This window comes from Etheostoma spectabile, chromosome 20 (assembly GCF_008692095.1).
Source record: "Etheostoma spectabile isolate EspeVRDwgs_2016 chromosome 20, UIUC_Espe_1.0, whole genome shotgun sequence".
NCBI classification, from domain to species: Eukaryota; Metazoa; Chordata; class Actinopteri; order Perciformes; family Percidae; genus Etheostoma; species Etheostoma spectabile.
This window is the reverse complement of record NC_045752.1, coordinates 2,744,248-2,757,976: the sequence shown is the minus strand read 5'-3', so window position 1 is coordinate 2,757,976 and position 13,729 is coordinate 2,744,248. Positions and strand designations below refer to the sequence as shown.

Genomic DNA, 13,729 nt, shown 5'->3' with positions numbered 1-13,729 from the left:
GGCAGCAAGTTGAACCATCAGAAACTGCATTATAGGCAGCGGCAGATAATCGTGCACATTCATAAGCCGCTGCAAACCGTTCCATTGAAAACAACGGAGGCGGTGGCAGCAACCGCTCGCTGCTTGAAGCAACTTACGCCAATGTGGCCGTTTTAAACTCTGTTAATGTCAGGTTAGACATTATACCTTACACAGACAAGTTTTTGTTTATCTTTGCAAGTTGTCTATCATATCCAAAAGACAAATTCCTCGTATGTGTCCTCATACCTGGCGAATAAAGCTGATTCTGATTCTGATATAAAGATCTATTATTACCTTAATTTAACCAAGTCTGAAAGACATTTTCCAGACACTTTGTGCCATTGTTGTGTACAGATATTCAATTTTATTTTTTTAATTTTTTAAATGTGACTATTTTTCTGCCCGATTTAGGTTTCAGTGTTTTGCCTAAAAGTGTGTTTTTCTATTATTAGCAGATGGGAAAACCTCTGAGTTTGCAATTAGGCATCATGGGAACACTAAGCTTTCTAATTGAACCCATGTTAATGAAATTCTGTTACATGTGTTAGAAGCTCAGGCAGGCTGGCTTGTTGGCTTGCATGCTGGCTGCTTGACAGAACCCACCTATTTAAAACTGTGGGTTTCATTAGAACTTTGCATGAGGTAGTCATTTAAATGAAGGTTAAACCAGGAAGAAAATCTGATTTGATTGTGGGATTTACAAATGTGGTTAATAAGAGGCCGTAGTGGCCTTGAACAGCGTAGGACCAACTGTGTCTGTATGTGTGCGTCTTCTGGGTCTGTGTAGGCGAGGATGATGACAGAGACTTGGAGAAACTAGAGGAGAAGATCTGGGACCCCAACAGCTCACTGACGGAGAAACAGATTGACCAGTTCTTAGTAGTAGCTCGGTAAGTCAACACAGAAGTGCAAAAGCATCCAAGTAATGAAAAAGAAGAAAATGTCACGCATATTGCTTCCTAGCTGTTTCCCTGCTTCCAGTCTTTGTGCTAAGCTGTCTCTTGGTTCTTGCTTTATTTTGAAGTTATAGGAGTGGTGTCGCTGCATTAAGATTAATTTGATAAACTTAATTTTTTTTGGGGGGGGGTATGTTTTTTATTAGATAGGATAGCTTTAGACATGAAAGGGAGAGAGAGGGGAATGACGTGCAGCAAAGGGCCGCAGGTCATAATGGAACCCACTGCCGGTGCGTCAAGGACTGTGCCTCTATATGGGCACACTCTGTACTAAGTGAGCTACCCAGGCGCCCAAGTTTTAGGTTTTTCAAATCAAATTGGCTAGAGTTGTATCATTGGCTCTGCAACACTGCAACACTGAATATTTTATCAGGAAGCACTGGGTTTGTTTTGTGCATAAATGCTCTAGAAAAAGAACTGTAAATGAACCACCAAATCTAGATGGTGAAAGTAAACCTGAAAGTGTATTACTCGTCTCTCTATATATACAGTGTTCTTTATATTTTGTGTCCCTAAGGTCAGTAGGCACCTTTGCCAGAGCCTTGGACTGCAGTAGTTCTGTCCGGCAGCCCAGCCTGCACATGAGTGCTGCTGCAGCTTCCAGAGACATCACCTTGGTGAGATTCTCATACATACACACATGAAAACAGCCCTGGGTTAAATCAGCATCACACCCGGGGTGGAAAGTGTGGCAGTTGAATTGATCAATGAATGTTGTGTGCATGTGTACATGCATGATTGTGTGTCTATTAGTAGTCTGGAGCTTTTAAGTTAATTCAGGGACTCATTGTAAAGATTTACAAAGAATATGTTTACGGCATTTACTATCTAACTCTGGGCATTTTGCAACCGATTGGTGGGAAAGGCTGTGGATTAAGTAACATCACGCAGGCGAGGCACTGACAAGAGCAAATTACATTTTAACCATGTATCCAGCTCATTTAAATAGCTCACGTTACTGTATTGTGTGATCAGTTAACTTGATTTAATATTATATGTGGTGTTTTCTTTTGAGGGGTTCAAATGTTCCACCAAAACAAGCTCCTTCCCGAGACTATTTTGCAGAGCCACCATCGCTGTGTTCGGAGCTAAGCGCCACCCAGGATCATTGTGATTGGTTTAAAGAAATGCAAACAACCCCAGAGTGTTTTTTTCCCCTCCTATCCTGGAATGTGTGTATGGTAGAGCCAGGCAATGCGAGACTAGTCTGTTAGTGATTGTTAAGGATAACCACACACAGGCCTTGACGAACACTGGGCCCAAGACGCCTGGTTTGGGTCTACTCTGCCCTAGATCTTGTCCTCATATTTAAAACATAGATGAGAGGCCTACTAGCCACACACAGTGCCTTGAACAAGGGCCTGCATATTAACTCCCTGGAATAAACAAATCATACAAGTCACATTCCTCCCAACAAGAACCAACATAATCGGTTGGTTCTTGTTACATAAATAATAACATCATTGCAGAAGTGGTTCAAACAACAATAACAAGTCCTGAGACTAACGTCGTTGTTTCCTGTTTAGTTTCACGCCATGGACACCCTCCATGCCACGGGCTATGATATGACTCGAGCCATCACAGCGCTGGTGCCTCAGGGCGGGCCCGTCCTCTGCAGGGATGAAATGGAGGAGTGGAGCGCCTCAGAGGCCAACCTGTTCGAGGAGGCGCTAGAGAAATACGGCAAAGACTTCACCGACATCCAACAGGATTTTGTGAGTAGCAAACCAACAAAAAACAAATGTCATGGAGTAGTATTTGGGGGGAAAAAATCTGAAACTGCGACCAGTAGATGTTAGCTTAGTTTAGCATTAAGAGGGGACAAAAAGAAGTCAAACTGTGTCTGTATAACCAAACTGTATAATAAGTCGACTGTACAGTTTGGTTTTGTAGGGATGAAACAAACAATGTATAACATCTTAATTGAAATTCTTTCTTAGGAATAATCCCTTGAGATGTGACATCTCGTTTTTGAGGGGGTCCTTAAATTGGTGAGCTTTAGAGATGCTGGTAGTGGTATTTCCTCAACCACATCCTACAGCTGGGGCTGATACATCACATGATTGTGACGCTAAATGTTTTTGAGGCAAATCTGGGGTGGAAAAGTATTAAAATGCATTTTCTTACACCTTAAATTATCCCTATTTTTGACATTTCAATTGAAACAGATGAAGTGTATTAATGGAAACGGACATGAGTGATTGATCTCTGCAAGAACATGAACAAACATAATTTCCAAAATGTCCAACCACTCCTTTTAGTTGTGGCGCGGCGTCATCATGGATGTATTTATACATCATATCTCTGTGTGGTTAGGATCTTTTTTTAAATAGTGTAATGGAAGCACTTGGTGTGCTGCTCACCAGCCTGCATGTGGGGATGCCCAATAGTACTGATTAGAGTGTAGAAACCACATTAGAATTAGAATTGAACTTCTTCTGGACATTTAGTTATTTAGCCGTCGTTCAACAGAACAACTTTCAAGCACAAGAGTAGTCTTGTGCGCTGAGATTGCAGCCAGCCCATAGTGTTGAGTGAAAACGTTAAAGCTAAGCACAATGACCATTTCTCCACAGAAACTTTCCACAGCAATATCTTTTGAGAAGGGCTGCCGTTTGGGGGCTTTATTAATCCACATTGTGCCGAGCTCTCACTGTGTGCATCACTCCACCACCTGGTGGCTGGCCGCTGCCAGTGCTGCTCCCTTAGGTTTCCAGCCAAGCCTTCTCTCACACAACAGGGCTACACCATCACTGTGGATGGGCCCTCTACTTGACAGCTCATTTTCCTTTCCAATTTCTCATACAGTGCAACTTCAGTGGGTTCAGATGGATTCTGTGGCCAGTTTTAATTTATTTAGTTTTAATTCTCTTCATAGTAAATGGTGTTTTTGTGACAGATGAGTATATTCCGTGGGCTAAAGACATGTGGATATTTGTGTGGGAGTGCTAACTCCACTGCTAAAAGGTGTCCTTTGACAATCAAGGGTGTGTAGAAAATAATTCACGTCTTTGTCGGTCTGCTCTCCCCATTTTATTAATGACGACACTGAAATAATGATTACACTGTGCCTGCTCTTTTTCTCCAGCTGCCCTGGAAGTCCCTGACAAGTATTATTGAGTATTACTACATGTGGAAGACCACAGACAGATATGTACAGCAGGTAAAACATTTATTATATCTTAGGGATTAAGAAATATATAACTAACTGTATTTTTATTATTCTTTATCTTTTTTGTTTGCATCTGATTTGCATACCAAGTGAAAAAGGAACATTGTTCATCTTTATTTCTTTTACAGTTTCTTGTCCTTTTTTTGGCCCTATTTCAGGCCCAAAAGGATCCTAACTATGTTCACTTATTCTCAGTTTGGCCTCTTGTCAGTTTGATTTTATTGTTTTGGCATACCTCTGGATTCTGGCATCAGAGTGGCTCCAAATTAAAACGTATAACAAAAATAATCATAAATAAGTCAGTTTCATTCAGAAATCCATACTCTGTCTTAAAATCAATTCAATTTGGTATGGGGTGTTGTTGGAGCCAACCTCTCTTATCCCACCATTCTTTCTCTACTCTCTCCCTCCTCCTCGACCTCTATCTCTTCTCCAGAAACGGTTAAAAGCAGCCGAGGCAGAAAGCAAGTTGAAGCAGGTCTACATCCCCAACTAGTGAGTCCCTCGGTGCAAGTTTCTGTGTGGTTAATTCATCAGAGCTCATGTGTGCAACTCCTTCATCTGAATACGTGGAGTTATCAAGAAACGTTTAGAGTTGTTCTGGCCCTCTGCAGCAACGTGTAGTATTTTACATCTGTCCTGGATCGGCTGCTGTTGTCAGAGCAGGGACCCTTCTTCCCCTTGTATTTGTTTTCATGACAGCTCTTAGTACAGTATCAGTAGAACTGCTGTCTCTGGCAGCAGTCTGATGAATGTTATCTACTCTCTTTGGCCTGTATTATCTATGCTGGTCTGACCCTCTCCTTGTTACTGTGCCCCCTCCAGTAACAAGCCAAACCCCAACCAGCTGAGTAACAATGTAAAACCAGCTCTGGTGAATGGAGCGGCGGTTGCAGGGGTCCCGGGGGTCCCAGGTGTCCAAGGGATTCCAGGTGTCCAAGGGATTCCAGGTGTCCAAGGGATCCAGGTGTCCAAGGGGTCCCAGGTGTCCAAGGGGTCCCAGGTGTCCAAGGGGTCCCAGGTGTCCAAGGGGTCCCAGGAGCCCCCGGCCCTCCAGGCTCAGCGCAGACCCCCGGCCTCGGTAGAGCCTGTGAAAGCTGCTACAGTAAGTCATTTACATGTCTCACACTGCTGTCATTGGACTGCAACAGCTGCTGTTTCTTTCGCTTCTTGAAAGCAAAACAAAAGCACAAGTATTGACCAAATTTCAAAGGCTTCTAATAAGTCTTGCTAAATTGAACATAATGAATTTAGGATAATTTATTTCGCATTCACAGGTGCAATTGTATTTAGAGAGGCTGTTGCATACCTTGAGTGGAAAACAACCCTAAAAAGTTGTGTAGTTTTAAAAAGCCTTCATGAGAATCAGTTTACAGATGCATTTTATAATTCACAAGCTTTGTCTTATTCACTCAAAGGCGCAATCTAAGTGCTTAAAATGCACTCGGCTCCCGACATAACATTAATACAGGTTAATGACTTTGTTTGTGCTGTATAATCGGCTTTATTGACATTTAAAATGTCAGCGCAAGTTAGAGGCTACAAGAGGTTGTCCTCTTTAATTTTCTAATACACTAAAACACCAAGCCGGCCTTTTAAAATGTATCCGCTCAGGAAACCGTCATGGTCAGTTTGATGAGAAAATTGCTGCTTTACTGGGCAAGCAAGGCCAAGTTAACCGGCTTAATGTGGACGTACTTTAAAGTATCCGTTTTTAATTTGATGATATGGTGCTGTTAAAGGCTTGATTTTAGAGTTTGTGATTTCGTATAACTTAACATCAAACAAAAATATTTCAAGCACTCTTCAGTAAATCCTAATGAAAACCTCCTGTTTTCTATTTTTTTTTTGATTGGAAATTTTGATTGGTTTAAACAGTAGTTCAAGTTACCACTGACAACTAAGGATCATGAAAATATTCCTCACACAACTAGACAATCAAAGGGCAACTCATGCCCTGTGCATGCATACACAATATATGCCCACATAGACACCAGACGAGACCACTGTAACAACAACATGAAAAAAATACAGATAAAATAAAGATAAGAAAAAATAAATAAATTTAAAATAAAACCTATGGAGGAGGCGGCGCTACACATGTGAAACAGAGCGCTTTTGTACTGTGTAGGAAGATGGGGCTGAGCCTGTACTTCATGATTTGCTGTTTAGAGTAGTGCCAATCTAACCTGTCCAGCAGGATGAAGGATACTTATTTGTATGCAGCAACTGTAGTCAGGGCCTTGTACCAGTCTGTGATTGATGGAGGATGAGCTTACTTCCTTTCTACTGTTTTCAATAGCGTTAGAAATGACCATTCATTTAAACCAAAGCATTCATTTACATTTACGACGATTTATCGACGTCACACTCTCTGTATGAGGCACACATTTGATACTAGATTTACAAAGTGGAGATGAGAGAGAGAATTGTATGACGTGCCCTGCAGCAGAGCATTATTTGAGTTATTTAAATGGTTGTAGTTAATTCAGTGATGAGTGATTAAATGTTGTGCATTCGCTTGCCTGCACGTGTTCATGATTATGTATGGCTCATGAGCTGTTGTGGGCACGGTCCATATCTGTAGGTGTGTGTTGCTGTCACACTGCACTACTATATAATCCTTTCTTTTGTTTGCGTGTGTGTGTGTGTGTGTGTGTGTGCCCATGTGTGTAGCCAGCAGCTCCTACCAGTGGTACTCGTGGGGACCTCCCAACATGCAGTGTCGCCTGTGCGCTTCATGCTGGACCTACTGGAAGAAGTACGGAGGACTGAAGATGCCCACAAGACTGGATGGAGAGAGGCCTGGACCTAACCGCATCAGCATGGTACAAACTAACACAAACACACATCTTCACTAGTTTATTCTGCAAACCCCAAACAACAGTCTTTCTGTTTGCCTAAAGCCTTACCCTCCCCTTAAAGGAATAATTTATCTTCCAGAGAAAATCTTCTTCTTGTCCTCACGCGAGTTAAACCAAGCTTTTATTTAGGGCTGCTTGCTTATTTTCAAGTAAAATATTAGCTACGAAGTGACTTTGGTAGCCTGCATTAACTAGGCCAGTGTGTTTAAATGGATGGTGCATTTTGGGAAGCATTCCAGTCAGCTCCATTTTGCCAACTAGTATCAATACGTGATTAAATCCATCGATTTACTCCAAAGGTTGTCGTTGCCATCAGTCGGCTGATGAAATGACCTGTCCCCGGTCCGTCAGTGTTCGTCAGATCAAGGGCACAAACACACTGCTGAACATTTACGGTGCCACAGATGGTTCATTATGTTGCCCAGACTCAGGTTTGACTATAAAATAAAGAAACGCGGGCTTCCAATGCCAGAACAATAACGACTGCACGGCTCACTCCATTAACCCACAACACAGTCAATGGCCAGTCATTACAACTCTTTATCCACTTCCGTTTTCCCCCGTCACAGTAAAAGCACTATAGGCAACACAATAAAATACCTTAAAATGGTATCTAACCGTTTGTATGGTTTGTTTGTACCTCCAGAGCCCCCACGGCCTGCCCCCACGACACAGCGGCAGCCCCAAATTCGCAGTGAAGACGCGACAGGCTTTCTTCTTGCAGACCACCATTCTGACGCAGGTGGCACGTCGCATCTGCAAGGACATCATCAGGCCACGATATCTGGCCAGGCACCCCTACCTCCCTGTCAACACAGCAGCCATCAAGGCAGAGTGTAAGCGCCTCTTCTTTGTCCTCACAGGTGGACTGGGTTGCATTAAGTTTTTATTTACTGTATTTCTACAATGAATTTCTGCAGGTGCGCTGCGGTTGCCAGATGGGCCAAAAAAGCCTTCGCCACTGAAACCTGTGGAACGTAAACCTCTGGAGTCTGTGGTTCGGTATTTAGGTAAGAAGATGCTGGTCGCCCACTGCATCTCTTACGTTTTGAGTTTTTATTTTCAGTCAGTTTTAAGTTGGTTGCTTTTTAGACACGCTTTACACGTGGCTTTACGGGCTCAATGTCACCACCACTTTGTTCCAGACTGAAATGTCTCAATGGTTGGCTGGATTGCCTTGGTACAGACATTCACTGCCCTCAGAGGATGAGGCCTACTGAATTTGGTGATCTTCTGTCTTTTCTTCTAGCGCCTTAATGAGGCCGACATTTGTGGTTTTGAGTGAAATATCTTAACCACTACTGGATGGATTGCATTGAACTTTGGTACAGATATTAATCCCCCCCTAGGATGAATTGTAATATCTTTGCTGATCCCTTAATGTTTTATCTAGCGCAGGCATCAGGTCTTAAAACATCAGCATGATACGATTGTTATTTAGCGTGTTAGCAACGTTAGCCTTCAGCTCAGAGCACAACTGTGCGTAGGAACAGCCTCACAGAGCTGCTAGCATAGCTGTGGACTCCTAGTCTTGTTTTACTTTGGTTGGTTTGATATTGTTAACATGGTCTTCCTTGAATGAACTCAGATTGATTCAGAGAAAAGAATATCATTTTGTTCTTCTCAAAGGATTAAAGCCACGGTCGCCTTACCGTGTTTTTGTAAATATGTATGAAAGTGCAACCACATTTTTGTTACTTTGAATCCCTGAGAGTACGTCAAAATTAATACCAACCAAGAAAGTTAGCAATTTGAAAATATTTGGTCACTTACGGTTACATAATTCATTGTAGTCTTGTAATCCTCCGTTGCTCCTTGTTGTCCTCCCTTCTTATCTAAAACAACTACTTACTGACCCTTTCCTCCACCTCCCTTCATGTTTCGTCTTCTCTCCCTTTGTCATCTACAGAAGCACATCCCCGTCCAGCCAAACCCGACCCCCCGGCTCGTGGAGCGTCCATCTCTACAGGCAGCCTGACGCCCATAAAATCCTCTCCCATCCTCAACAATGGCTCCCCCACCATCCTGGGCAAGCGCAGCTATGAGCAGCACAACGGACTGGATGGTGAGTGAGCGGAGAGAGGACAGTATACCGTATGTGTGTTTGTTGTTTTCTCAGCCTCAAAGTATTTCAATTTCATCATTATTTTTGCATCACGATACCGTAATAGAGCAATTCTTTGGCTGTTAATATCTCTTATCCTTGGTACATGTTCCAATTTTTAGCTTCCACAAGGAGTTATTAAAGAAAATTTGCACACTTTAAAATATCTGATATGATCTAAATCCCTGCTGTAGTCATTCTCACATCTCATCTAAATTACTAATTATTTGGTTGGGTTAATGGGATATTTTTATTGAGATATGATATTATGAAGGAAATGACTTGAAACTTTAGGTTTCTTTTGTGTTTTTATGTGCACATTTAACTCTAAAGGTAGCTGTTAATATATATATATATATATATATATATATATTATATATATATATTATAATATATATATGAAAATATTGGAGTGGAACAATGCTGTCATCATCAGCTTTGAAACAAATCTTAATGTTTTTTTCATGGCATATTTGTGTCATTCCAGCCTAATTCTAATTATTATAACTGTACTAACACAATTTAAAAGAGTATTACATTACACATACATGTTAAAGCTTTGGATACCTTTGCCAAACATTGGTTATTTATAATATTTTATGGAGAAGGTAAAGGCATATCTGAGCTCCACAGCTCAGCGGCTACAACACACCCCAAGGGTTAAGAGTTTGTGAGGGGCTCTTATTTTTTTGGGTTATGTCCCACTTTCCTCTCTCCCCTGTGCAATGAGAGAGGGGAAGAGACAGACTGAGAGATCAAGAGAGTGAGAGTATGCCAGAGAAAGACGGAGGGAGAGAGAGATTGCGAGAGGATCAAATCGGCCTTGCTGCTTTAGCCGGAGGCTACAGTCTATGTTGTCATGGTAACAGCAATGAGGAGGAGGAGGAGGAGGGGGGGGGGCTTGGTAAGTGTATCCTGAGGGAGAGCTTCTCCACTGGTCTGTGAGCCCACCTCAGGCCCAGGCTGGGATAACACCCCAGGGGGAGATTGGGGTTGGAAAGCAGCCAGGATCAAGTACTGGGGATTAGGTTTCATTTTTTCCATTTTGTACCACCAATTTATCAACTTACTCATTCATAACATGTGTCATTTGTCAGAAGACAGGCATAGTTTCCACAAGCAACCTTATGCTTATTTTTTTTATTGGTAATTATAAGGATCTTTGCAATACTTGTTTTATTTTAGACGTTGTTGTTTCCATATAATTCAAATTGGTCTTTATTACACCTTAAATAATAGTTTTTTGGAAAAATGTTATTCTCTTTCTTGTTGAGAGAGGATAGAAACCTAGTTTGTTTTTAAAGCATGGAGATTAAAACCAGAAGGTGTTTAGCTTAGCATAAAGACTGAAAACGGGGAAACGGCTAGCCAAGAAGAAGAAGAAGAAGCTAGTAACGCAGATGTTTACTAATAGGCGTCATGTTTGAAATAATTTCAAACTTAATGTCTTACTTTGTTTTTCGGTCTATGTCATCATGTTATGGAGCTGTTTTAATTATTCGCCAGACCCCACAGGTGTAGCAAAGCACATGGTGTAAAATAGTGTTGCTTCATCTTCTGTGGTTGTTCTTAAACATGCTTTGCAGGCTGAATGCCAAATTTATTAGAAATATAGCTTTGTCAGATTGTCAACCTGGTAATTAATACTAATAAAGATCCGCTGCAAATTTTTCTGGTCAGAGTGGTCAAAAATTAAAAAAAGAAAACCACAAAAAAAAAACAAAAAAATGTCTATTCATGAGAAATTAGTACTTATGGAGCCCCCAGGGGCAGAATAGTGTGTGTGGTGTGTGTGTGTGTGTGTGTGTGGTGTGTGTGTGGTGTGTGTGTGTGTGTGTGTGTGTGTGTGTTTTGGTGGGGGTGTCTTCTTCTCTCTCTTTCTCTCGCCTTCTCTCTCTCTTCTCTATCTCTCTCTTTCTCTCTCTCTCTCTCTCTTCTCTGGGGTCTGACCCAAATTCTTCTTCCTCCCCTACAGGCTTAAATCCAAAGTCCTGGGTCCCCAGTGGGACATCATGGCCAAAACGCTGGGGCGAAGCCGGGCCCTCGGTCTCCCTGCGGACGAGGTCACGAGCTAGACTGATCACTTGTGGGAACAAACCCCTGTACGAACCGCAGTTACGTGAGTTTTTCTTTTTCCCCCTAGCTCTGTAAATCTCTGGCTTCTCTAAGGTTTTGTAGTTTTAATCCTATCTTTTTTTTTTTTTAAAAGATCCATATAAGACTGCTTGTCAGGTATGACACACACTTTAGTTTTTCACTTTATAACTAGTGCTGTCAGTTAAACGCGTTATTAACGGCGTTAACGCAAACCCATTTTAATTTCAATTTTTTTTATCGGGAAGTTAATGGTTCTTTTTGGCCTAGCAAACTTAGTAGTTTTTTCACATGCTGTTGCAACAACTAGTCACGTTTAGAAAAACTACAACACCACACCAGATTTAGCCAGACCGGAAACAAAACAGGCACGCCACACACACGCCGTTTGGGCTTACGTGTCGGCCTAAGAGTAGTAACGTTATGTTTTGAGTGGATGGCGAGCGCGAGACGCCAAAATGGACGCTGATAAGATTCTGAATGGAAAGTTTACATTTTAAAAGTTGCCAAATGTTCCATTGACAAGACCAAAGTGATCTGTGTGTGGTTGTTGTTGTTGTTGTTGTTGTTGTTAACTAAGATATCATCACAGCACGTCCAGTCTGAAATACCACTTGACAGCCAAGCACACAGGAAAAAAAATAAGGGTACAAAAAGAAATCAAGGGACATTTAGAATAGATAAAATGTGCGATTAGTTGCGAGTTAACAATGATATTAAAGCAATTAATCGCGATTAAATATTTTAATAGTTTGACAGCACTATTTATAATAGACTTTATCTTTTTACTTATTGTTCCTTGTGGGTATAACTATCCTCTCTGGTGTGTGTTCATGAGGAAATAATTGATTCTAGTCATTATCAGTGATGGGAATGACGGCGTTATAAAATAACGGCGTTACTTTTTTCAGTAGCGAGTAATCTAATTGATTAAATGCCCCAAAAATATCTTTTTTAAAGACTTCATTGCAATTGTTTATGTCAGTCCATTTCACATTTTGACACACATCATGTGAAGTGGTTTTTTTTAATGAATTATGGTAGATAAATGAGTTGTATACAGTATATTACAAGCTATTGTTTAATAGTGTAACTGTGGTCATACTGATTACATTGCCAGCCAAGGAAACTCGAACGTTAAACTGTGACAACAAGAGAACCGCTCAAACTTCCCTTTGCTTTGTGTCTTTTTCCGCAGCGGAGGGTGACATGAGACGGAAAGGCGTTTTCCAACAAACCGTAGTGGAGGGCAGCGGAGGAGACGACAGCCTGGGCCACCTTCCCGGAGTCAGTACGGGTCTGTCACGCTGCTGAAGACCAATCCATAATTGATCAGTTTGGCTGCGGCCAATCAGAAGATGAGCCTGACTGTACAGGACTGTGTTTATTACTTACATCTCTCGTTATTACTGTCATTGTAATTATTGTTATTGTTATTATAATTTTTTGTACCAACTATAACTCCGCTTATTGTTTGTCGATCAAACGATGGAACTTGTGAAGTTTCATGAAAAACGCTTGCAGATCCCTGTGGAAAAAAGGGTCGAAGGACTGTAACATAAGCCACTTGCATCGTCTATGTTTTTGTTTTGTTTTGTTTTTTAACAAGTTAAATTCAACAAGGGGACGCACTTTTATTTCAGTGACACGAGTTAACTCCTTGTCTTTTGTTTCAATGAATTTGAATGCTTTACGGGAAATCTTCTGTTTTGTGAGCCGGCCCTACTCTTCAGGCCAGAGAGGTTTAACTTATTGAGAAAGACTTGCTGTTTTTTCTACCTTTTTCACAAGTAATGCATCTATGCTTAGATAATGTAATTAAAAAAGATAATTGATTTTCCCTCTTCTTTTGGTGTCTGTGCACAGAGGTGAAAGGTGTTTTCTTATTCACAAAGGTATGCAAACAGGGTATATGCAAAATTTATTCCTAATGGCTTCATATGTTTTGAACCTAAAAAATTATCAGTATTAAAAAAAAAAAGAAAAGATTAAAGCACAAACGCAGCCATGCTTTGTAAGCGAACGTAAAAAAACAATCAAAAATGTGTTCTGCTTTCATGTCCAGTTATTTTGTCAATGTGTTTATTTTATGTTCATTAGTAGCTTGTCTTGATACAAACGTCAGTCATAGGTCGATATAAGCAAAGATACAAAACATCTGCTGACAGTCATTTCTGTGGTATCCATCTCTATCCATCCAGATATCGAGCTTGACCGTTCATTCTTGACTTTGGAAACGGACAAAATAAGATTTTTTTTATAATGCACTTTTTTTTAAATGGAGTTGCAAAGTGGAGAAACAAGATAAAACAATTTGGCACAATGAATGAAATAGAATAGAATACCCAAACATAAAATAAGATAGATAACAGATAGAACTTTCTTAAAAAGACAGGTTTTAGGAAGTGATTCAAAATGCATTTACTTTCCTAGATTTGTATTTGTTTGTATGAAAATCTAGAGGACAGCATTTTTCCTGAGACGGTCTTGTGTGCTCGTTTGAGCTGTAGACGGTGCG

At 40.9% G+C, this 13,729-nt stretch overlaps 1 protein-coding gene across 4 annotated transcripts in view; it reads left to right on the top strand.

Moving 5' to 3' along the window:
- The window catches only part of mta1 (metastasis associated 1), a 45,690-nt gene extending 32,503 nt beyond the window's left edge, over positions 1 to 13,187 (top strand). The window contains exons 7-20 of one of the 4 annotated variants that reach the window (XM_032500836.1): positions 809 to 911; positions 1,495 to 1,594; positions 2,504 to 2,692; positions 4,066 to 4,140; positions 4,586 to 4,644; positions 4,975 to 5,063; positions 5,117 to 5,254; positions 6,826 to 6,977; positions 7,660 to 7,849; positions 7,934 to 8,023; positions 8,923 to 9,078; positions 11,093 to 11,236; positions 12,410 to 12,528; positions 12,559 to 13,187. In XM_032500836.1, the coding sequence (XP_032356727.1) occupies positions 809 to 911; positions 1,495 to 1,594; positions 2,504 to 2,692; positions 4,066 to 4,140; positions 4,586 to 4,644; positions 4,975 to 5,063; positions 5,117 to 5,254; positions 6,826 to 6,977; positions 7,660 to 7,849; positions 7,934 to 8,023; positions 8,923 to 9,078; positions 11,093 to 11,236; positions 12,410 to 12,525 (1,601 nt within the window). In that variant the 3' untranslated portion in view covers positions 12,526 to 12,528; positions 12,559 to 13,187. Of the gene's footprint in view, positions 1 to 808; positions 912 to 1,494; positions 1,595 to 2,503; positions 2,693 to 4,065; positions 4,141 to 4,585; positions 4,645 to 4,974; positions 5,064 to 5,116; positions 5,255 to 6,825; positions 6,978 to 7,659; positions 7,850 to 7,933; positions 8,024 to 8,922; positions 9,079 to 11,092; positions 11,237 to 12,409 lie in introns of those variants that run through there. The other 3 variants (XM_032500837.1, XM_032500835.1, XM_032500838.1) reach the window with 3 other exon arrangements.
- Positions 13,188 to 13,729: the final 542 nt, after the last annotated feature.